The sequence below is a fragment of the Gopherus flavomarginatus genome, chromosome 2 (assembly GCF_025201925.1).
Source record: "Gopherus flavomarginatus isolate rGopFla2 chromosome 2, rGopFla2.mat.asm, whole genome shotgun sequence".
NCBI lineage: Eukaryota > Metazoa > Chordata > Testudines > Testudinidae > Gopherus > Gopherus flavomarginatus.
In genome coordinates this window covers 79,897,168-79,921,667 of record NC_066618.1, presented here as the reverse complement: position 1 = coordinate 79,921,667, position 24,500 = coordinate 79,897,168, and the positions used below count along the sequence as shown (strand labels likewise).

The 24,500-nt window shown below is 41.7% G+C and overlaps 2 protein-coding genes across 6 annotated transcripts in view; one reads left to right on the top strand and one right to left on the bottom strand.

The window, feature by feature from the left end:
• Positions 1-24,500, bottom strand: part of POMGNT2 (protein O-linked mannose N-acetylglucosaminyltransferase 2 (beta 1,4-)) — a 271,191-nt gene that overhangs the window by 20,151 nt on the left and 226,540 nt on the right. The window lies entirely within an intron of this gene.
• The window catches only part of ENTPD3 (ectonucleoside triphosphate diphosphohydrolase 3), a 43,514-nt gene that overhangs the window by 12,033 nt on the left and 6,981 nt on the right, over positions 1-24,500 (top strand). For all 5 annotated transcript variants that reach the window (XM_050938423.1, XM_050938422.1, XM_050938424.1 and 2 more), the window contains 8 exons: positions 451-501; positions 4,500-4,627; positions 12,093-12,210; positions 17,493-17,643; positions 18,905-19,064; positions 22,683-22,913; positions 23,886-24,161; positions 24,267-24,377. In XM_050938423.1, the coding sequence (XP_050794380.1) occupies positions 451-501; positions 4,500-4,627; positions 12,093-12,210; positions 17,493-17,643; positions 18,905-19,064; positions 22,683-22,913; positions 23,886-24,161; positions 24,267-24,377 (1,226 nt within the window). The remainder of the gene's footprint in view (positions 1-450; positions 502-4,499; positions 4,628-12,092; positions 12,211-17,492; positions 17,644-18,904; positions 19,065-22,682; positions 22,914-23,885; positions 24,162-24,266; positions 24,378-24,500) is intronic.

Below are 24,500 nucleotides of genomic sequence, written 5' to 3'. Positions count from 1 at the left end.
TGTTTGGGGAGAAAGAGATGCTCATATGCTAGGGTTTTTAATTTTTTTTTAGCTTCCTCATTTTCTGTAGAATGACACTTGCGCACGAACTGTTTGTTTTACATGACTTGTACACTTGAACCTTTCCTAATAAGGTTCTAGCCAGTAATGCTGTATTTAGGGATGAGTGAACCTGGAGAAGGTCTAGAGATTCAGCCACAAGTATATGACCTGTGGATTCTCTCCCCCCCTCCCCCGGGAAACTCTTTTCTTTTTACATGCTATCCTACCCTAAATGGAATACAGGCCTATACAAGGTTCTGCAAACAAAAGCTAAGGCATTCTAAAATTCTGTATCCTAATGTTATTGGTCATCCCATTCCTGCATCTTGTGACTAAACTTTCATCTTGAGATCACATGTTCTTATATTTTTTAATGATAAAAATATGTATATTTCTCCCATTATGCAGTTTGGAAAAAGATGTTTACAGTACTTTCCTGCCAGCCCTGTCAGCAAACAGGTCAGTACCTAAAACAGATTGGCAATAGCTGAGAAATGAATCTCAACCTATAATATATGTTTACATTTATATAGATGTATATTTAACCTTCATACTTCAGTACCATGAAAAGGTTTAGTCACTGAGCCAAGTTTCCTTTGCAGAAAGTGATCCTTTTTATCTACAGTAAGCTATAGGAAATGAGAAAATGTTCTTTCTTTCAAATGTGTTCCTGTGTGGTCCATTATATTTAATTTAGTAGGGACTGAAAGTTGCCAGTATTTACTTTATCACTTGCACCAGAATGTTATTGTTTTTAGTAATGAAGAGCAATGGCACTTTAATATTTCATCAACATCTTTTTAAATTATGTTGTTGGCTCTTTGCCTAAAATCCACCAAGTTAGCTACAGTGAGCCAAATTCTGCTCTCACTTACATTTGTGCTGTGTTGTGGAAGTCAACAGGCCAAGCTAATTCCTCTTGCAACTTCAGTAATTGGGATGAATTTTGTTCTCTTGCGGTGTGTGTGTGTGTATGTAATATCAGGGGGGATTCCTGGGTGGAACAGTGAGCAGAATATGGCCTTGTGCATCTGTTCCACTGACATGAAGTCTTCTAGAATCTTGCACAGTCCAGCTACCATGTAATTAAAATGTTTAGCTAACTGCGCCGGGGCATGAAATGTAAGGTGTACTTCTAACTAATGGGCCTAGATTTATAAATTACGCTCTAATGAAATTGTCTTATCTGGGAGTGACACTATATTAAAAGAGTAATGTTGCAAATGATGTTCATTCGCATAATACTCTTCCCATTGAAGAGATTTCTGAAAAGTGAAGTCCTTCCAGATAGGGTCAAATCTTGGTACCAGTAAAGTCAATGAAATTTTTACTATTGACTTCAATAGGACCAGGATTTGGCCCATAGAAATTTGTGATTCCCTGAAATATATAGGCATTAGAATGCATTGCTCCCTCCTGACAAGTCTATAGCAGAACAACAATATTTCAACAGTCATAGTAGGTGCTCTGAAGTAATAAGAATTATAATTAAATATTGATTTGCACATTTTAATGGGTTAATACCCTCAAAGTCTGTACAAATATTGACTAATTTGTCTTGAGCATTTACTCTTTGATAATGACTTAGTCTCTTCCACTTCTACAAGTCAATCCTTTGATCCACAAAGAAAAGATATTTATTGAGGAGTAAATAGAAATCTAGTTCTCACCCAACTTTCAGTTGTATGGTATTTTGTGATCATGGAACGCTTTCAAATCTGCAAAAAAACAAGGAGAAGGATTTGTTACAAAGGCAAACATCTTATCCCAGCAGCTCTCAGTCCCAGATGGATTGTTAGAACTGGCTTTTTTAATGGCACTTAAGCATAGGTTCTAAAGGAACTGACCTCTAGGTAATAACTGATATTTTAGATATAAAAATAGGGTTTTGTCCTGTCACTCCCATGTTTCCCATACCAGTACTTCCTTGAATTTCAGAATCCCTCAGGACAATAAAGCAATATACAGTACCATCTGGAAATCCACTATTATTGTAATTGGTGGTAGCTTAACGATTTTCATGCAGAAATCTCATTATGATTAGTACTAGTGAAAATTAACTGGGGTGTTGAAGTGAGAGGCTAACTCTTAAAATATACAGGTCTTAAGAGTGTCATTATAAAGAAACTTCAAAACTTAGATGAGTGCACAAAATATTGAGCATGTTAGTTTCCATTCACTGACATGCTTTTGAGTGAGTGCTTGGTGTGGGGGATCAGGTCTAAGGAGACTTCTCTATCATTTGCATGTACCGTGCGGGGCTTGTAAGCATGCTGTCCCTGCAGTCGGGGGGGCTTACAGGCACTGCTCTCTGTATGCACCCCGAGAGCGCAGATTGTCCCAAAGGAGGCGTGAGAAGACAGTGCTGTATTTCTGGCCACAGTCCACACTGTGTTACAGTGGACCCTCCATAATAGCAGGAGTAGACTGTATTTCCTGAAGGCCTGATGTGGCAGGTGTGCTCTCCTTGGGATGGTGCTGCTTCCAGCACCTGTCTGTGCCTACATGGATTGACAGAATCCTAAAGAAGTTTCTCTTGATAAGTCACTGGCAGACGGAACACAGGCACAGGAAAACATACAAATATTGGAAATTCAAAGCAGAATCTGCCCTTCTCGCATTCCATTTCAATTTGCCATAGCTGCAATATTCCCCTAAATTCTTGTCTTCCTTAGACCCTTTTGACCTCTAAGTATCCTTCAACCCTTCGCCCTTTCCCCCGTCTATCATGTCGCACCAGAAGATTTTTAGAGCTCCTGCACATCCAGAATTGCCAGTCTGGTGTGCTAACAACACTGCTGTAGCCAAGCCTGTTTCCCTGTGCAGCCCTTGCAGCCAAAATCCTGTTTGTTTTACTTGGGTGAGCAGTCCCACTTAAGTCCACAAGCAGGACCTGGCTGTACAATACTTCTGACATTTGCAATATAATAGTAAATAATTGCTAAGATCTTTCCTTTGAGCAGAGCCCCTTCAAACTTGCATGATCTAACATGCACGACGGGCTGCATCTACTGCTTATGTAAAGGTGTTTTCAAGGAAAAAAAAATCAAGGGGAAAAATTAGCGCACAAGTTTGAACACCGAAGACAGAGAATTAAAACTCTGGGAGACAAGTGTTTGTTTATTTTGTAATGAGCACAACAGGGGTATATGCTCCCAGAAAAGAGGGATATTGGTTGGGGTCAATGTGAGAAGCTTGGGCAGCGTGGGAAGCTTGCAGTGTTGCTGTGTCTGACTTGTACCTGTTCTGTGGTTAGAGAACTTTAGTGTCCAGGGCCCTTTCACAGGGTTGAATTGTACCCCTACATGGTGATACTCTTTTTTTCCATCTCACTCCATGGAATTTCCTTTGCTTTCTTTCATTAGTAGTTGGAGGTGGGAATTCCTTTCATCCACCCTGCAGAAGAAAGTGGGGATCTGGCTATCAAGCTCCATAGATGTCATGTGCCCAATTGATCCCAGGACCATCCACGCAAAAGCCTTCTGTCTCTACACCAGCTCAGGGTCTCCTGTGGCTGCCTGCCTCTGGGAGCCACCTCTTTAAGCGAGTTCCGTACCACAGAGTGGGCTCCTAGGAGAAGTTAATTTCCTAGCTTTCCTCCCTGATCTCTTTTTTGTGCAAGGAGAAAGATGCAGCTCCCTTCCACCCCCAGCCCTGTTTGCAGCCTGCCCACTCCCTTCCAGCCTGCCCTCTCCACTCTTTCATCTGATATGGATCCCTGATTCTGCAAGAGCCTTCTACCGGAGAAGGATGAGGTTGCTGCCTTATTGCACTGAAATGGGTGAGGGCGATGAGATGAGGTCTGCCCAGTGAGGGCCACCTCTGCACGCAGAGTTAAAGGGTTAGTAGACGTTAAAATGAAAACCCAGAACAAATCCTCCTCCTTGAACTCCTTAGTGAACATTTCCAATGAGCCTCGAAAGAGCATTGCCTTCAATGCACAAAACAGCTACACTTAACTTTAGGGTTAGTTTGCACATAACACGCTTAGGTTTGGTTTGTAAGCTCTTCAGGGCAGAGACCTTGTCTTTTTACCAGTGTGTAAAGCATCCAGCATAACTTTGGGCACTACACAATGATAATGCTTTCTGTATTTACATGCACATGAACATACCCTATGTTTCACTGACACATCAGCACCTAGTTAGAAAATGTCTGTTATACAATGCTTAACTCGTCTCTGGATTGTTTTAGACAGTGCGACATGTGATACTCACCTACCGCAGTGAGACTTTCTGTTACAGGGATGGATTAATGGTGGCAAAATATATCTTCCAGCCAGGTCCTGAGCGGAGTAGAGACTCTCCTAGTGGCAAATCCTGCAGCTCATACTCTAGGCAAAACTCCCAGTAAAATCACAATGGGAGTTTTGCCTGAGTATGGGCTGAAGGGTGTGGCCCTTTGACTTAGTGATGATCTCTGCACTCCTTTACATGCATTTTCCCTTTTCACTTTAGGTTTCAAGGTGCTCTCCAAAACTTCAACCATTATCACTTTGGTATTTCTGCTTCTAAGCATAGTTGTTGTTATTGCTGTTACACTTGTTCAGATCAACCACAAAGACATCCTTTCTCCAGGACTGAAGGTAAGTTTTAAAAGGTATAAGGAAACAGAACAATAGATTGAAATGTTCTATCAAATAATAATACTGTGCATTTCTACAGTGCATTTCACCTGATAATCTCAAAGTACTTTGCCGGCAAGTGTTAGTTAAAGTCTCACAATGCTCCTGTAAGCTAAGCATTATGGTCTCTGTTTTATAGATGGGGGAAACTGAAGCTGAGAGAATGTGAATTGCTCAAGGTCATACAACAAGGCAGAGGCAAAGGTGGCATAAGAATTCTTATTATGCCTAATCTTATGCTCTAGACAATGCTTCTGCTAAGTCTAAATTGCAAGTAAGAAGAAAAAGTTCTCTTTGTCAGTGCAGATTGACGTTTTATAGTAATAATTATAAAATGGCTTTGATTCAAGAAATGATCTGCATTTGAATCACATTCCTAGGGGCTGAATTCTGCCCTCAGCTATGATCCCTGTGAGGTGCACATGTGTATCTATCTAAAGGTAGAATTTTGGCCCTAAGTGTGTAATTAAATACCCATCACACTGGTTAGAACTTGTTAGCGCTATTATCCTTCCTTCTGTTAATACCTACATGAAAGAGTAGGGAAAATCTGAAAAGGTGAACTGAAATGCTTTGGGAAATAAGTTGAAAGTCTGTTTTCTGGTTCCAGATCATTAAAAGAATGTATGTGCTGACTTAAAAATGCTAGATTCATACATCTTTAAAACAAAATGGAAAATCCCCTCCCTGAGAAGTTCTCAATTTCAGGTCCTCTGAGTTCTGTTTCCTCTACTAAAGCTACTAATGGATTTAAGGAAAACAGCCTCTGTGGTGCTTTAGAGTCCTCCCCAGCTGCTCCCTTTGATAGTGAGTACAGGGTGGTAGTTCAGGCAGATGTTGCAATCCACATATTTCCTGTCCAGCTCTACTCTCTTTGCACCACTTCCGAATTCAGCTATAACCCTCATAAGTTGTTTTTGAAATGATGGATTTGCTTCCTGAGTTTTAACAGTCTCAGAGAACCAACTGTGTTTGTTTCTGTGACAACTGCTATGGGCTTGGATTTCCCTGAGGGCCTTAAAGCGTAGGGGTTCAGGGGTTCCCAGCCATTAGTCTGCACATCAGTATTAGGGTTGCCAGGCATCTGGTTTTCGACTGGAATGTCTAGTCAAAAAGGGATGCTGGCCGCTCCGGTCAGCATCATTAAAAGTCCGGTCAGTGGCGCAGCAGGGCTAAGTCAGGCTTCCTGCCTGCCCGGCTCTGCACAGCTCCTGGAAGCGGCTGGTATGTCCCTGTGGCCCCTAGGTGCAGGGGTAGCCAGGAAGGCTCCATGCACTGCCCCTGCCCCGAGTGCCAGCTCCATAGCACCCATTGGCCACATGTTCAGTATTCTGTAATCTGAAAGTTGGCAACCCTAGATGTTGTGGACTTTGTTTGGTTTGGAGGAGGCTGTGTCTCTTGGGAAAGAGCCTTGCAGAATTGGGCTCTTTGGTAGAGAAGGGGGACCATGAACAGTTACAGAAGCCTGCAGTACTTATGTTAATGTGCCAGTGGCTGGAAACCACAGCGTTCTAAAGTTTGGACTTAGTTATAATTAAGTGTGGAAACAGTTGGAGGAAAAATGTTTTCTCCTAAGAAGTGTTTCTTTTCTTTCAAACTACTCTCCATTAAACTAAAACAAGCACCATAATGTGATCCTCTGAAGCTTGTGTGATCGCATACTAGTAGTACCTCCCCAGTGCATTGACAGCACTCAGCCATCGGCATCATGATTTTACAATACCTACAGGCAAGTTGTCTTACACAACCTGTGTCCCATTGTGTTTTTTGCCCAATTAATTGTTTCATACCTGTCAGAAAGATCCCAGTAGTTCATGAAGGAAGAACTAGTCTATGCACACAGGCTCAGGCACTGAAAGGGCTTGTGACTCAGCCCAACATTGTGAAATGAGAGTAACGATCAAGGGAAGGACAAATATCTTGCAGTTAAATGACTTGGAAATAAGTTCAGTGTTGTAAACAACCCTAGCTTTGACACCTAGCAAGCTCTGGTACTTGTGAAAAGTTTTCTATGTACTTAAGCACTTTGGTCAAAGGCAACATTTCCTATTGTTCTGTCTCTGGTATTTTCTTTTTCATCTGGCACATGTTTTTCTTTGTGTTCTAAATGTCTTTTGAAAGTGGCAATATAATATAAATAGAGTATTTTTTTATATACGGGCACAAACTGATTAGTTCCAGAGAGCCTTGTCTATAGTTGCTCTGATTTAACTAATCCATACTGTTAAACTGTAAAGCCTCTAATGGGGATGCATTTAAACCTGTTCAACCCTTGCTGTTACCAGTTTAGCTTGCATTGATAAATTACCAAATTAAGCTAATCTGATTTAAGTAAGGGTTAACTGGTTTAAGTGTGGTCCACTTCAGGCGTTTGTATCTGTTTAACTTGATTGATTTTAAAATTGATTGAGTTAAACCAGTGCAACTTTTACCAGTTTGACCAGACCTTTGGCTTTGTCTACACTACCACTTTTGGTGGTAAAACTTTTGTTGGTCAGGGCTGTGAAAAAAACACCTCCCCGACTGACATAAGTTTCACCAGCAAAAGTGCTGGTGTGGACAGTGCTATGTTGGCAGAAGAGGTTCTCCTGACAACATCGCTAACGCTACTCATTGGAGGTGCTTTAGTTAGGCCGGCAGGAGAGCGGCTACACAGGAGACCTTACAATGGCAGAGCTGGAGTGGTACAGCTGTGCCGCTGTAGGGGCCGTAGTCTAGCCATAGCCTGAGTAAATAGATCAGTCAGCTGTGTTAGGGAGACAGGACCTGGTTCACCAGTTCCTTGAACTTTTTTTTCTTGTACACACAAACAGTGGGTGTAAAATGGCACCAGATCCAAATGGTAGAGTTTTACATGCACTTTGTACAAGAGTAAGTGATTACCCAAGAGATCAGACAGAGGAGTCACGTCCATAGAATCTGTTACAAGTGTCAGTAAAGGAAAACAAGAGCAATGAAAATGAGTGCCCCACTAATAGTAAAAGCTGTGTGATGGAGAAATTACAAATGTAGCAACAAGGGGACAACTTCAGTTTAAATTCAGTACTCAGAAAGATAATAGAGCAAATAATAAAGCAATCAACTTGCAAACACCTAGAAGATAATAAGGTGATAAGTAATAGTCAGCATGGATTAGTTAAGAACATATCATGTGAAACCGACCTGATAGCTTTCTTTGACAGGGGAATAAACTTTGTGGATGGGGAAGTGGTAGATGTGGTATATCTTAAATGACTTTCTCATAAACAAACTAGGGAAATACAACCTAGATGGAACTACTATAAGGTGGGTGCATAATTGGTTGGAAAACATTCCCAGAGAGTACTTATCAGTGGTTCACAGTCAAGCTGGAAGGGCATATTGAGCGGGGTCCTTCAGGGATCAGTTCTGGTTCTGTTCAATATCTTCATCAGTGAGTTAGATAATGGCATAGAGAGTACACTTTTATAAAGTTTGCAGATGATACTAAGCTGGGAGGGGTTGCAAGTGCTTTGGAGGATAGGGTTAAAATTCAAAATGAACTGGAGTTCAATAAGGACAAATGCAAAGTACTCTACTTAGGAAGGAACAATCAGTTGCGCACACACAAAATGGGAAATGGCTGCCTAGGAAAGAATATTGTAGAAAGGGATCTGATGGTCAGAGTGGATCACAAGCTAAATATGAATCAATGGTGTAACACTGTTGCAAAAAAAAAAGCAAACATTCTGTGATGTATCAGCAGGAGTGTCGTAAGCAAGACACCAGAAGTAATTCTTCCGCTCTACTCCACACTGATTAGGCCTCTGTGAAGTATTGTATCCACTTTTAGGGGCCCACGTTTGAGGGAAAATGTGGACAAATTGGAGAAAGTCCTGAAGAGAGAAACAAAAATGATTAAAGGTCTAGAAAATATAACTTACAAGGAAAGATTGGGAAAAAATTGGTTTTATTTAGTCTGGAGAAGAGAAGACTAGGGGAAGTGGGGGGGACCATAGCAGTTTTCAAGTACATAAAAGGTTGTTACAAGGAAGAGGGCAAAAAATTGTTCTCATTAAACTCTGAGGCTAGGACAAGAAGCAATGGGCTTAAATTGCAGCAAGGGCGGTTTAGGTTGGACATTAGGAAAAACTTCCTAACTGTCAGGGTAGTTAAGCACTGGAACAAATTGCCTAAAGAGGTTGGGGAATCTCTCCTTGGAGGTTTTTAAGAATGGGTTTGTCATAAACAGATAGCTAAGGGTTAATGTCTCTTTCACCTGAAGCACCTGACCAGAGGACCAATCAGGAAACCGGATTTTTTCAACTTTGGGTGGAGGGAATTGAGTGTCTGAGTCTTTTGTCTGTCTGCCTGCTTTCTCTGAGCTTTGGAGAAGTAGTTCTACTTTCTAGTCTTCTGTTTCTAAGTGTAAGGACAAAGAGATCAGATAGTAAGTTATATGGTTTCTTTTCTTTGGTATTTGCATGAATATAAGTGCTGGAGTGCTTTGATTTGTATTCTTTTGAATAAGGCTGTTTATTCAATATTCTTTTAAGCAATTGACCCTGTATTGTATCATCTTAATACAGAGAGACCATTTGTATGTATTTTTCTTTCCTTTTTTATATAAAGCTTTCTTTTAAGACCTGTTGGAGTTTTTCTTTACTTCAGGGAAATTGAGTCTGTACTCACCAGGGAATTGGTGGGGGGAAGAAATCAGGGGAGATCTGTGTGTTGGATTGCTAGCCTGATTTTGCATTCCCTCTGGGGGAATAGGAAAGTACTTTTTGTTTCCAGGATTGGAAACAGAGAGGGGGAGTCACTCTGTGTAGTTTCACAGAGCTTGTGTCTGTGTATCTCTCCAGGAGCACCTGGAGGGGGGAAGGGAAAAAGGATTATTTCCCTCTGTTTTGAGACTCAAGGGATTTGGGTCTTGGGGTCCCCAGGGAAGGTTTTTCAGGGGGACCAGAGTGCCCCAAAACACTCTAATTTTTTGGGTGGTGGCAGCAAGTACCAGGTCCAAGCTGGTAACTAAGCTTGGAGGTTTTCATGCTAACCCCCATATTTTGGACGCTAAGGTCCAACAGGGTAGTTAAGCACTGGAACAAATTGCCTAAAGAGGTTGGGGAATCTCTCCTTGGAGGTTTTTAAGAATGGGTTAAACAAACACCTGTCAGGAATAGTGTAGTTGTTACATAATCCTGCCTTGAGTGCAGGGGACTGGACTAGGTGACTTCTCAAGGACCCTTCCAGTTCTACACTTCTGTGATTCCGTGACTTTTTTTTTTTTTCCTTCAAGCCATCTTTCTTTTCATCTTTCTCATTTCTACTAGACAGCAGCAGAGTTCCAGCTTCCTTTCATTTAGTTGGTGTGGGTGTTTTTTTGTTTTTTTTCTTGCCTGTACACACTCTCTTACTAATACTACAATATAGTCTACTGAATAGATTTTTGCTGAATTTTAAAGAAAGGTCATGATTCGAGTTGATGGAAAATCATGGATGAAAATCCCAATAAAAAAGAGAGAAGGAGGAAAAACTGATTTTTTTTTTTTTTTTTTTTTTTTTTTTTTTTTTTTGCTGCTCTGTCCTTTTTTTACCATTTGACTCAAATTATGTTGTTCTAGCGATAGGCGATTTTTTTTCCCTGAGAACGGCTATACTGGGTCAGACCAAAGGTCCATCTAGCCCAGTATCCTGTCTTCCGATAGTGGCCTATGCCAGGTGCCCCAGAGGGAATGAACAGAACAGGTAATCACCAAGTGATCCATCCCCTGTTGCCCATTCCCAGTTTCTGGCAAACAGAGGCTCGGGACACCGTCCTTGGCCATCCTTGCTGATAGCCATTGATGGACATATGGGGATGAAGAATGATCTGGTGGTTAAGACAGCAGACTATGACAGGGGACATCTGAGTTCAATGCCCAGCTCTGCCACAGACTTCATGTGTAACCTTGGGCAAGTCACTTAATTTCTCTGCGGTTCAGTGACATCTTCTGTGAATGGAGTTAATGATACATCTCTACCTAGATATAACGCTGTCCTCAGGAACCAAAAAATCTTACCGCATTATAGGTGAAACCACATTATTTTGAACGTGCTTTGATCCACCGGAGCGCGCAGACCCCCTCCCCCGCAGCGCTGCTTTACTGCGTTATATCTGAATTTGTGTTTTATCGGGTCACGTTATATTGAGGTAGAGGTGTACTTCCTCTCTCCCATCTGTCTTGTATAGTTAGACTACGTAAGCTCTTTTGGGGCAGGGACTGTCTCTTCCTATGTGTATGTACATTGTTTGGCACAGTGGGGCCCTAATTTCAGAGGGGGTCTTTAGATAGGACTATAATATAAGTAAAGTAGTAATACCTGGCAAAGAGTAAGCCCAAGGGCCTAGATATCGCCGTGATGCGAGAGATATTAAAATGTACATGTTGTGTAACCATTTAAATATGCAATGACACAGTCATCCTTAGTGTGATGCTATTGACGTTAGTGGCTTTGCAGCAGGTATGAGTCTGCATCCAGAAGAAGGAATTAATTGGTGTCCTGTGTATATTTGGATTTTATTCTGAAAGAAACAATAATGATTTGTGTTCTGTTTGTGATACTGTCAGGCAGGACTTCTCTGGGCTTCTAGTTGCATTGCACAATTATACATTAGCACTTAAAGTCAGACCATGTCAATGCTCATTGCTAAGGCAGTAACATACATTTGACAAGATACACAAAGCTTCTGTGTCTCCTTAAAGAAATCCACACACCAAAGTACGTTATTACATTACCTCCCATAACGGCTGCATTTTTAAAGTAATTTACCTTGAGCACAAATAGATATATTTCCCCAATTCTGTAACCTGCTTGTGTGAGCACAGAGGAAGCACATTCGTCATACAGCCTTCTGGTAAACTGGAGCAGTCACCTAATGCTATCTGTTAAAATAATGGGGCTGTGCTAAACAATGGATCTAAAGAAATGCCAGGGGACCATTCAAGTTACATTCAAGTTAAATATTCTGTTTGCTATAAATGCTTCCAGTCTACAGATCAAGCAGGAATGACTTTGTCTGCTAGTTTTCCTGGAAGTTGACAATGTTTGGTAAATCAAAAGAGGTGATTTGCGGCTATGATGGTTGCAGGGAAAGCAGAAGTCTGCCTGATATGGCACTTCACTTGTCAGCCTCTGTAACATGCTGCTTCTCCTGGAAATGGTAGTTGCAACCAAAATAGTCAAGTTGTGGCATATTTGTTTGCTATACTGTGCACTAGTTTTTCATTAGGAATCATTCTGACTCCATGTGTGGCCTGATTCTTGCAGATTGTCCAAGTACTTGATGTTTTTAGTTGATATGACTCTAGTACATGTCGAAGTGTTCTTTTTGTGTTTAAGTAAATGTGCAGCACAATGACCTGAAAACCTTGTGGTAGTTTGGATTTTAAACTGTAACCCTTTTTCTTTTTCTTTTTTTTTCCAGTATGGGATAGTGCTTGATGCTGGATCATCTCGGACTACAGTCTACGTGTATCAATGGCCAGCAGAAAAAGAAAATGATACAGGAGTAGTAAGCCAAACCTTCAAGTGCAGTGTGAAAGGTGAGGCTCAAATGGAGATTTGGAAATAGCAGTGTGATGCCAAAAAAGTTACTTATCCCTTATTCAGAGCCTGCTGGGTCCTGGCGGTAGTTAGTGTAGCCTGTGGGCTGCTTTTACTTATGACAGAGGAGGATCTGTGTAGTGGAGCAATGCTCCTTCAGGTATTTTCCCCTCACATGCTTCCTCCTTCCCCAGCATGACCCTTTCACCATGATGGAGTGGGACAACTGGAGCAGGCACTGCTTTCATTGGGTTCACATCATCAGAGTTCTTATAAGAGAAATGTTCTGGAGACCACTTAGGGCCAGAATCTAGCCTCTTTGTACTGCCTGAATGGCACAGAGGGACCAGATTGTACCAGTCAATCTGACCCTTTAATGTCTAGTACTTCTAGGGTCTTGAGCTGTCCTTTGAAAAAGCTGTTTAATGTAAAATAATTAAAATAAAAATCCTCTGAAAGGATTAGGAGTTCAACTTCTATTGGAGTTTTGCTGTTGATTTCAGTGGGAGCAACATAGGTCCCCAGCTGTATTAGCAGGTTGGCGCCTTATTTGCTTTTCTTTTCTGGAAATCTGGATTACTTTTTTTAATGTTGTTTTCTTTACATGTTTGTTATAAGTGACTTCAGTGCTTGTGAATGAGACTAGTCTCCAGATTTTCAGTCTAAAGTCCTCTGTCTAAAGAACAGATAGAAGAGCATGGGAAGCATAGGTGCAAACTTTTTCCAGCTTCTGCCCTCTCCTGTTCTCGACTCCATCAATCTCTTGATTGAAGAGAGAGCCTCTAGTGATGAGAGGAGAGTTCAGTGTCTATGCTTATGGATTCCTGGGCCTCACTGCTGAAACTGCCAGGGATGGCAGCAGTTGTGACTATAGTTTTGTGACGTGGATACTAATCCATTAGGAACTGGACTGGAATCATTTCACATAGGTCACTGAACAGCCAGCATATGATAACTGACCCAGATTAGTAGTGTTCAAAAGTTTAACATGTGGTCTTGAAGTGAAAAGCTCTACTCTTCACCAGTCACACAAGTCACACATTCCCTTTACTTTTTTTCTAGGTTCAAATTTGGCTAGGTGTCTCACCTACTGGACATTTCTATATATCACAGAGCCATCAAGTTAAGCATAAAACTAGCATGATGTGTTCAGGACAGTCCCAGGAGTGGAATAGCAGGGCTGTTGCAGTTTAGCGCTTTGGTATGTTTGCAGGGCTGCATGGGGAAGATTCCTAGATTCCAAGCCCAGAAGAGACCCTGATGATCCTCTAGTCTAACCCCTATATAACACACTTCCCCAAAATAATTCCTGAGCATATCTTTTAAATCCAATTTTAATTTAAAAATTGTCCATGATGGAGAATCCACCATGACCCTTGGTAATTTGTTCAATGGTTAACTATTCTCACTGTTAAAAATTTATGGCTTGTATGCAGTCAGAAAATGTACACCTTATTTCATCTAGCCAGTGCTGTCAGCCACTCATTAATGAGCCCGGAAATTAATTCAGTCATCTTAGAAAAGAAAAGCTCTCCACGCGTTCCAAGGCTCTTTAAAGGCCTGATTTTTGCCATGTGCTGGGAACCCTCAGCTCCCATTGAGGATACTCTGAACTTCTCAAGAGCAGACCCCAGAGAAAAAGCACTTTTACACCCACTTCAGCTAGTTTTTAATCTGCTTCAAACTGTGTTTTTGTGTTGTCTGTGCATGTGGAGGAGGGTGGATCCAACTTCTTTTTTAATCATTTTGTCAGTCTTTAATCCAAGCACATGTTGAAAAGCCCATGTGCATGCCTGGGCTATGGCTTGTGTAAATTCAGATTTCAGCGGTTGGGTATAAACTCATAAACAATTCTTAACACGCACAAACTCTTCTAGTGCTCTTGCTGTGGTACAGGGCAGTATTCTTTCCAGTTGTATTGTGCTACAGGGATAATACAGAAATAGGAGTAGGAATAGGAGTCCATGCAGGTGACATGAAAAAAGGAAAATGAGAGAGCTAGAAGATTAGAAAGAAAAGTGACCAGCATCATTCTTTTATTTTCTCTGGGCTAGATTGCAATCCCTTGGCTTCTGTTCCTCACATGGGTGAACAGTTACTCACACAAATAGTCCCATTGAAGGCCTATTAGTATTAATTCATTAAGGGCCTAAGCTAAAGATCACTGAAGTCAATGGACATCTTTCCATTGACTTCTATGAGCTGGGGATCCGAGTAACTGCTCATTTTTGTGAGCAAGGGGACTGCCACAATCTAGCCCAAGGTTAAGGAATAATCAAATGCAGTGTTTCTCTGCCAAACCATTTCTAAGCTATAATAGTCCCACAAATGTTAGGAAACGTCCATAAAAGTATAAACCTTTGAATTTTTTTCAGTCAGTCTTATCTGAAAAATGCTTTGTCTGATTAATCCCACAACATTTCAAGGAAATTATCCCCTGGCTCAGCATAACACATTGTATTTTGGGGAGTATTGGTTTAATTTTATCAACGTTAGGTGCACTGAGGAGAGAGGATATTAAAAATCTGTTTTTGTAACAATGGACAGAGACTAATCATCTCTCCCTGAGACATTTGCTGATCCATGATATCAGCACTAACCTCCACAGGTGACTTTTCCTTTCCTTCTCTCTTCAGAACATGCGTCAGTGGGGATTATGCAAAATCCTATATCCTGGCTTTTGTCTGGAAATGGATGTTTAGGGTGTAGCTGTCTGTAGTGGCTGGTGGATGAATAGAAAGCATTGGTTTCTAACACTACCAGTCTTTCTATCTTTAACACTATATAGACATGCCCCAACAATTTACAAAAAAAAATGGAGAGAAATCTAAGCTTACGTGAGGAAGAAAACATGGAAGAACTGCACCAGGACCTGCCATGTGCTATGTCCTTACACGTGCAGTAGTGGCATGCTGCCGGCATTGCACAGCATATCCGTGGCTGCACGTTGACATCTCATGTCTTGGCTAATTAAGAATGTTGCCCTTAGGGTTTTTGGTGTGAGAAGGCTGCATCGTGAAGCTGAGCCATTCTGCTGCCCTAAAAATACAAGAGGAAGCACTTTTAAAGTTGGTTTTAATTGTTTGTTTTTTTCCCCCAAGAGAAACAACAGAATTACAGAACATAAGGGGCCAGGTGACTCTGTGCAGGGGTTTTGTGTGAATCCATACAAAGGTGCCTCAAATTACAGTAGCCAAATGTGTACTAGTCCCTGTGATACTATGTGTGAAAGGGAGCCAAACAGCATGTCTGTAGGGTGACAGTGTGGAGAGGAAGAGCAGTAACCAGCAGCATGCTTCTCTCTTCTTCCCAATCCTTCACCAGCTGCGCTGCATGCACACTTCTGGACCACGGCTCCTCCAGAGGTGGGGAGGTGGTGGAATAGGAGGAGATCTGCTCTCCACTGCATTCTTCTCCCATCAGCCCTGTGGCAATTGGGCAGCCCACCCTCGTGCTGACCCAGTCCATATTCCTTTATACAGTGGCTCTACTCTGGCTACAACGCAGTGATCACTGCATTGTATGAGCACCTTCCAGATATTGATGTGCTGCCCACCCATATGCGTTCATGTATACTCCTGAATAGCATGGGGGGCACAGATTTCATTTGGATAATTGGGAGGGCAGGAGTGGCAGTGCAGTAAGCCCTCTGCAGCTTCACTCTCATGGCTCCGTTCACTCGCTCCCAGCACAGCAGGGCTGCAGAGGGCTCCCTGCACTGACATGCCTGCCCTTTCAAATGTTGCAGGTGCAAAGTTGCTGGGGGAGGCTGCCTTCCTAGTAGGGCAGAGTGGAGACCCCTGGCCAGGACTCTGCTCTGCCCTACCAGAACTGCAGCCTCCCCTGCACCTTGCACCTGCAGGAATCGGGTCTCACCAGCCCTCTGGAGCTCCACAGTCACACCCTACTCACTCTCACCCACAACAGCAGGGTGGCAGAGGTCTCCCTCCGCTGCCATGGGAGTTATAAAGCAGCAAGGTGGCCTGCCCCACAGCTGAGGGTCTCTTCTCTCTTGTCCCCCAGCAATGACAAGGAAGGGATTCAGATAATGTGGAGGTTCAGATAATGAGGTTTTGGAGAATCAGGTGTACACTGTAGTAATAATAACTATTATTAATAATAGATCTCGTTCCCCAGTCCACCTCCCCCTACCCCCCAAACATGGGGTCAAGGTTTGTTATTTTCTTTGCTTTATGGGAAGTTCTATTTTCCTTTTTATTATTCTGATTAATTATTGCTGCTGTTGGAAAGCTATGATGACGAGCCTTGCATTTCATCGTAGAAGCAGTCCGGTCTGTGGTCTTTCTTTACTCTGGTGGGATGGAGTCGCACAGCTGGGGGCCAGCCACTTAGAAGGCTAAGTCACTTGCTTCCACTAGTCTCATATTTGTAACTGATAGTTCCATTGCTCCTAAGGGCCAGAGCTGTAGAGTTACATCCTTATTCCAGATGGTTCCTGAGCTAGCATGTCTACCTTGGGGTCTGGATTTGGTCATGAGCCTCTTGGGTAATTGAGTGCCAAAATCTGTTACTCTCTTGCAAGCTTTCTCAGGGGAATCAGTTCTCCTGATGATAAGCATTCCCCAAGTGCACTTCAGTTGTGATGCTCAAAGCACTGAATAAAGTAAAATTATTCTCCATTTTACAGATAGGTAGACTGAAGCAAAGAAAGGAAAATGACCTGTCCAAAATCATTTAGCAGGTCACTGATAGATATAGGAATAGAACCCTGGTTGGTTGATTCCCAGTCCAGATCCCTCTCCACTGGACCATGCTGCCACTAAGTCCAGTCAAAGGTCAGATTGCAGCTCATAATCCATTACTTTGCTTCCAGTAGGATGCTACTTCCTGATCTGGTCTGACATATGCCAGTTTGTTGGGTGTAGTCCACATGAATTAGGACACACGGGGATCGAGTTTTCTATAATTTTGGAGATCCAGGAGGTTTTTTTCCACCCAATAGGTGGATTTTTCTGCCGTGCCTGCCACATGTAATATATTTTTCCTATTAATGTGGCACTGTTGTCATTTTGCATTTATGTACAGTTGAAAGGATAGCAGAGTTGGGGGGGTGAGTCATGTGTCAAGACTGCTGCCCTGTATAAAAGACTCCAAGGCATGTTCATTACTATTCTTTTTAATCATTAAACTTTTTAAATTAAGTGCTTGTTTAAAGGTAAAACATCTTTTCAAAATGGAATATTAAATAGGGGGAAAAAAAGCTGTTTCTTCTGATGCTAGGTGGCAAGACAAATGAAATCAGCCACTTGCTCTTTTTTAGGCCTGGGCATATCCAGCTATGGGAATAACCCTCAAGAAATTGTCAAACTCATTGACGACTGCATGAATAAAGTAAAGGAGAAAATTCCATCTCACTTGCATAAAAATACCCCAACATATCTGGGAGCTACAGCTGGAATGCGACTACTGAGGTATGGCAAAAAAGCCCAGTACATTTAATATATGTGAATAGAACAGCAGCATGTGAAACTGATATGGAAAAATGTGTTAGACAACTCTCTGTTCGCCAGGAATTCTGATCTGTCTCAAAAGGAAATCCAACCTAGCAAGTAAAATTAAAGGTTTGGAACTTTTTGGTCTAATTTTTAAACAGATCTGCGTTTCTTTTACCATATCGTTTTACTGTATTGAAAGGAAGTATTTGCTTGCTTTACACTACAGCTATGTAAGGTCCAAATTTCTGTCCTCAGCACATGCGATCAAATCCCACTATGTAAATGAGAACTGTGGGGACATATCTGAGAGTAGGAAGCCCAAATTCATAGTTGGTGTAACTCAGCTGGAGACAAGGAGTTACACTAAGTGTGAGCATGATGCTAAGTGGTTGCTCCATATCTGTGCATGGGGCTTTTGAGACTGGCACCAGCTGGCTTTTTTGTTCTCAGTTTCAGTTATAGCTTGAATGGGCCTGGAGACTCTACCCTGTCACCACTGGAGATGAGCCCTCCAGAACAGGGTTGAGGCACATTAGCAATACAAATTTCCCCATGAGGTTTCCTGTGCTGCACATGGCTCTGTGCTAAAGAGAGGGATAAAGTCTCCGTAACAATTAAGCCAGCACCTTTCATATAAGCACTCAGTTCACTAAATACAATCTTATATGAGGAACAAAATACCTAGGTGCTTGCAGTGTAAACATGGCAACTGTTGGACACAGGATATGTCTACACTGGAACTGGAAAATGTAATTTCCAGCTCAAGTAGACATACCTGCACCATCTCTGATTGAACTAGTGTGCTAAAAATAGAAGTGTAGCCACAGTGCTGGGAAAGGTTAGCCATTCCAGTAGGTATCTTGGGTCTCAGATGGGACTTTATTTGGGGCAGCTAACCCACTATGGCTACGCTTCCATTTTGAGCATACTAGGTTGATCAGAGCTACTGCAGGTATGTCGGCTTAAGATGGTAATTAGACCTTCCAGCTCCAGTGTAGACATGCCCACAGCTAATGCTCTACCACCCTCAGAGTTGTTTTAGGCCAGCTGTGCTTGCTAAAGCTGGCCGTACATCTAACCAGATGTTCCTTATTAAAGGCTGTCCCTCCAGATCAAAATGGACTCAGATTGTCAGTAGGAAATCATGGGCATTCCTTTAGTCACTAGGTTGATAAAAGAATAAAGGTAAGCTTGTCTTTCCAGATGCTCAGCATTTTGTATTTTGTGAATTGCTTAGGTTGCAAAATGAAACGGCAGCCAATGAAGTCCTTGGGAGCATTCAAAACTACTTCAGATCCCAGCCCTTTGAATTTAGGGGTGCTCAAATCATAACTGGGCAAGAGGAAGGGGTATATGGATGGATTACGGCCAACTATTTAATGGGCAATTTCTTGGAGGTGTGTGGAAAAAATGCATGTTTTATTTTATACTGTTGCTTATGAATCACAAGTTTTGGAGGAGATGTATGTTAAAACAGAATAGCCATTGGCTCCACATTTCCACCAAAAGTAGATCGCAGACAAGCTTTTGCTATAGAAAGAGAATAAAATGAATAGAGCTTTTTAATCCTAATTAGGAACAATGGAAATATTTAAAAGGCATGTTGATGGTCAAGGAGAACTCTTAACAAAATACAGAAATAAGATTCCTGTCTAAATAGAAACTCTAATGCTTAGTCCAAACACAAAAATTGTACTACTTCTTCCCCATATCTGATCATCTGGGTCTGGATCGTTGTGCAAGCAGTCTCCAGCTTTGTCTGTCCCAGGCAGCCACCTGCTTATCTTCTTTAATCCAATCCATCTATTGCTTCCTCAGCTTTCCCCAGGGACTCTTTCCTGCCACCCTCTCTTGCCAGGCTATCTTCACCAGGTCCTCTTCATTCATCCTCTTGTGTATGTCCAAATTAGCAAAGTTGTGCTTCCTGGATTTTGTCAGCCACATCTTAGATTTTATCTTCCATCCTAATGCTTTTATTTGTACCATTCTATCTATATCGGCACAGCTAAAGTAGTACAACCCCCTTAGTGTGGATGCAGTTATACCACCGTATAGATCGGGGTGGGCAAACTATGGCCCAGGGGCCACATCTGGCCCTCCAGACATTTTAATCCGCCCCTTGAGCTCTCGCCGGGGAGCGGGGTCTGGGGCTTGCCCCACTCTGGTGCTCCAGCTGGGGAGGAGGGTCAAGGGCTTGCCGTACTCTGCGTGACTCCTGGAAGCAGCAGCATGTCCCCCCTCTGGCTCCTATGTGTAGGGGCAGCTAGGGGTTCCGCATGCTGCCCCCGCCCCAAGCACTGCCCCTGGAGATTCAATTGGCCGGGAACCACGGCCAGTTGGAGCTTCAGGGGTGGCACCTGTGGACAGGGCAGCGTGCAGAGCCACCTGCCTGTGCCTCCACATAGGAGCCAGAGGGAGGACATGCCACTACTACTTCTGGGAGCTGCTTTAGGTAAGCTCTGCCCAGAGCCTGCACCCTGACCCCTTCCTGCACTCCAACCTCCTTCCTCAGCTCTGATCCCCCTCCCACCCTCCAAACCCCTCGGTCCCAGTCCAGAGCACCCTCCTGCACCCCAAACTCCTCATCCTCAGCCCCACCCCAGAGTCTCTACTCGCAGCTGAGCCCTCACCTCCCCCTCTGCACCCAACCCTCTATCCCAGCCAGGAGCCCTCTCCCTCACCCTGAACTCATTTATGCCTCCCTCCCCTGAGCCCGCACCCCAAAGTCGGAGCCTGCACCCCAACCCCCACTTTCATGAGCATTCATGGCCCACCATAGGATTTCCATGCCCAGATGTGGCCATTTGGACCAAAAAGTTTGCCCACCTCTTGTATAGATGATTATAGTGGTATAGCTATTCCTATGTAGGAAAGGGGATAACCTAGACTGATATGTGGCAATTTTATACTAGTATATCTCCATTCACACTAGGGATTGTATCAGTTAACTATCTTTGTAAAAAATCCCACACTTCACTGACATAGTTATATTGGTACAAAATTATGTATAGCCAAGGCCTACCTCTAGCTCAATTGTGTGTGTGGAAGTAGACATACAGCAGTGATTTTTAGTGCTCAGTTGTGTTAATTACTGGTGTTTACTCCCCAAAATATTTGAGAATTATCCTAGTTAATCTTGCTAGAATAAAAAGTCAATCAATTTCCTGAATGTTATTAACTTTCCCTATTGAACAGTTACTATTGGATCATGACGATTTGCAAAGTAGATTTTGATTATCTTAATCCAAAATAATATTTTGCTCCAAACACATTTGCAGGAATCAGTCACACAATTGATAGCATATGAACACTGTGAAAACACGAACATCATGATATCAAAATTGCACATCCTGGGACAAATTTTTCCCTCACTTATATCCATGCAACAACATTGACTTCATTGAAGGCAGGTTCTTACTACTATGCAGGCCTTTAATGATCAAAATTGTGACTTCCGCTTGGCAAATTCATAGATTTTTTTTTTTAAGGCCAAAAGGGACCACAGATGCTGGAAAGCCAGTTGAATACATGGAGTTCAGATGAGTCAAGCTTCGTGAAGAGTTTGGCACACAGTGTGAAACTGAAAAAAATTAAACTTTTCATCAATTTTATGACACTGGAAAAAGTCTAAGTGTGAAATCCCAGCCCATTGAAGTCCATGGGAGTCTTGCCATTGACTTCAGTAAAGCCAGGATTTTACTCTAGGAGTTTGCCTGTAGGTGTTTGCTGGAGCGTGCAGTCTGTTCTCACTTCTCCTTTCCCATCACAACACAGACTCGTGCAGAATGAAAACTCCTTCAATAAATAATGGCAATATTAAAATAAATCTGTGGATGGTGCATACTTTTCCTTTTGATGACCTGCAGATCCAACAGCTGTTTTCCTGTGTTTGTGTGTAAACTGCCAAATAGGTGGCTAGAAAAATCCAAATAACTTCTCAAAAACTGAGAAATGGGTCTTTCTCATAGGCCTAAGGTGATGGAATTATTTTTAAAATATAAAACCTTCATAGAAGCTCTCAGGCAGATCCTCAGGTGGTGTAAATTGCCATAGCTCTGTTGACTTCATAGGGGATGTACCTGCATTTTCTGTTTCACGGGAATTCCACAGTTTCAAAAAAAATTCCACTCAGAAATCGAACAAACAAAATTCAAATAAAAAAAATGGCAATGAAATTAAAAAAAAATGTTTTGGGTTGATCAAAAACCTTTGATAAAATTTAAACATTTGGTCCCAGTTTCTACCCTTTTAAACTTTTCCATGTTTTTCATGTAAAAAACAATGAATTTCATTTTGAAAATTGTTTCAAAATAAAAAGGCAAAACTGTCCCTTCTGAAAAGTCGAAACTGGACATATTTTGACAGTATTGAAACACTTGTTTTCTTAACTAAATTTTGTGAAAATGTTTTTTCCCCCAAAAATGTGTCAATTTTGATGAAAATGGCATTTTTCATTAAAAAAAGTGTTTTGATTAAAAATTTCCTGCTGCCAGCTCTACCAACTCTGTTCTTCATTCACTTCTGGCCTGTCTCTTTATTCTTTGCACTGTAGCCATCTCAAACCTTTTTAATATTTAATTTCTCCTTTAATCCTTTACTCACTGTTTGTAAAGTGTTACCTTCAGACTACCTCTGTCAGGAAGAGGTGAATATTATCTCCATTTTACAGATGCAGAAAGATTAAGTGATTTGCCCAAGTTCATGTACAGAGGCAGTTTCAGAACCAGGATTTGAGGCTGCCTGACCTGTGCTCTGAACACTAAGCCATCTCTCTCTGCGTTTTAGTTGTGCTGGACCTTTCCTTCATTCTTCAGCTTCATTTCCCTTTGTGAAAAAATATCACCCTAAACTACAAAACTTCATGAGACAATGCTTTACACACAAGTGAGCTTTTCCCGAGTGCTGTTTTACACTATTACAGATAGAGATTTAAAAGTAATTTAATGAGTGAAAGAGCTTGAAGAAACAACATAGGGAAGCAGATGACATTTCAAACCTACCTGTTTAATTTTTAGAAAACCCTTTGGAGGAGATGGGTCCATCCTCATGGAGCAGAGACTATGGGTGCGCTTGATTTAGGAGGAGCCTCCACTCAACTATCATTTGTCCCAGAAGAGTGTATGCAGAACTCCAATAGCACGTTACAGGTGCAGCTATATGGCTATGAGTACAGTGTGTATACTCACAGCTTCCAGTGTTATGGAAGAGATGAAGCAGAGAAAAGGCTCTTAGCCTCACTAGTGCAGGTACATTCAGGAACTATGTTGTTTGGTTTGTATTCAGTAACTCTCTGAACATGTTCTTTCTTCTGCCATAAGTTAGAGGCCTGAGTTAGGGCCCCATTGTGTTAATTGCTGTGCGAAACATATTGGGTTAATTTTATACAGTTAGCCAAACTGAGTATTGCTTATTTTTCTTTTCTTTTAATGTCTCTTTTTGAGGATAGTTTTGTAATTGTGTTTAATTATTTTTCAGTTAATGCCTTGACCCCCTAGGACAGTGGCACTCCACCTTTCCAGATTCCTGTACCCCTTTCAGGAGTCTGATTTGTCTTGTGTACCCCTAAATTTCACCTCACGTAAGAACTCCTTGCTTACAAAATTAGAAATAAAAATACAAGTGTTACCGTACACTATTACTGAAGAATTGCTGACTTTCTCAGTTTTATCATATAATTATAAAATAAATCAATTGGAATATACATATTATACTTACATTTCAGTGTATAGTTTATAGAGCAGTATAAACAAGTCATTGTATGAAATGTCAATTTGTACTGACTTCTCTAGTGCATTTTATGTAGCCTGATGTAAAACTAGGCACATATCTAGATGAGATGATGTACCGCCTGGGAGACCTCTGCGTATCCCCAGGGGTATGTGTACCTCTGGTTGAGAACCACTGCCCTAGGAGTCAGGCTATTCAGCTGTTTTGTATAACGAGAATGGATCCATTGTTAAAACTTAACCTATAAGTCTACTTTGTTCCCTCTGCCAAGAAATATTCTGCTAAGCAATTAAACTAGACACGTGAATCTTTGTTTTATTTCACAAGTAGGATTTGCTTTGTATGATAATAATCATTAGACCATGCTATATTCAATACTCTTGTTATGGCAGAGAAGAGAAGGGGAGAATATAAACATATATGGTTAAAATACTATTAATTAAAATGAAAAGCTTTCCTGTTAAGACAAAAAAATTTACTGTTTCCCTCAGAATTCAAGAGACAAGACCAAGGTTGATAATCCATGCTATCCCCAGAACTATGAAACTGTTTTAACAATGAAAAGTTTGTATGGAAGCCTTTGCACGGAATCTCTAAGGACAACAAATTACAACCCAGGCCAACTCATAAATTTCAGGGGAACTGGAGACCCAGCTCTGTGCCGGGAAAAGGTGTCCTTATTGTTTAACTTCACTGCTTGCAATGATAAGGGGGAAGACTGTTCATTCAATGGAGTCTATCAGCCAAAGCTTAAAGGGAAGTTTGTGGTAAGTCTGCAAGCATAGTGTTCCTTTTTGCAGCATTTCTTCCCTACCTCTGATTTATATAGGATCTTGAGAATTAAAGTGCCTTTCATCTGGCTTTATTTATAGGCTTTTTCAGGATTCTACTATACGGCCAATGCTTTGAATTTAACTGGATGCTTTCCCCTAGCTGATTTTAATTCAAGTATGTGGTTTTTCTGCTCACAGAACTGGAATCAGGTCAGTATGAATTTTCTGCATTTGGAAAGGGGAAAGATCAAGGAGCATGTCACATAGAACTATTGGAAACTGAACCACCTCTGTTCACAGGGATTCATGTGAATACATTTTTAAAAGGTTCAT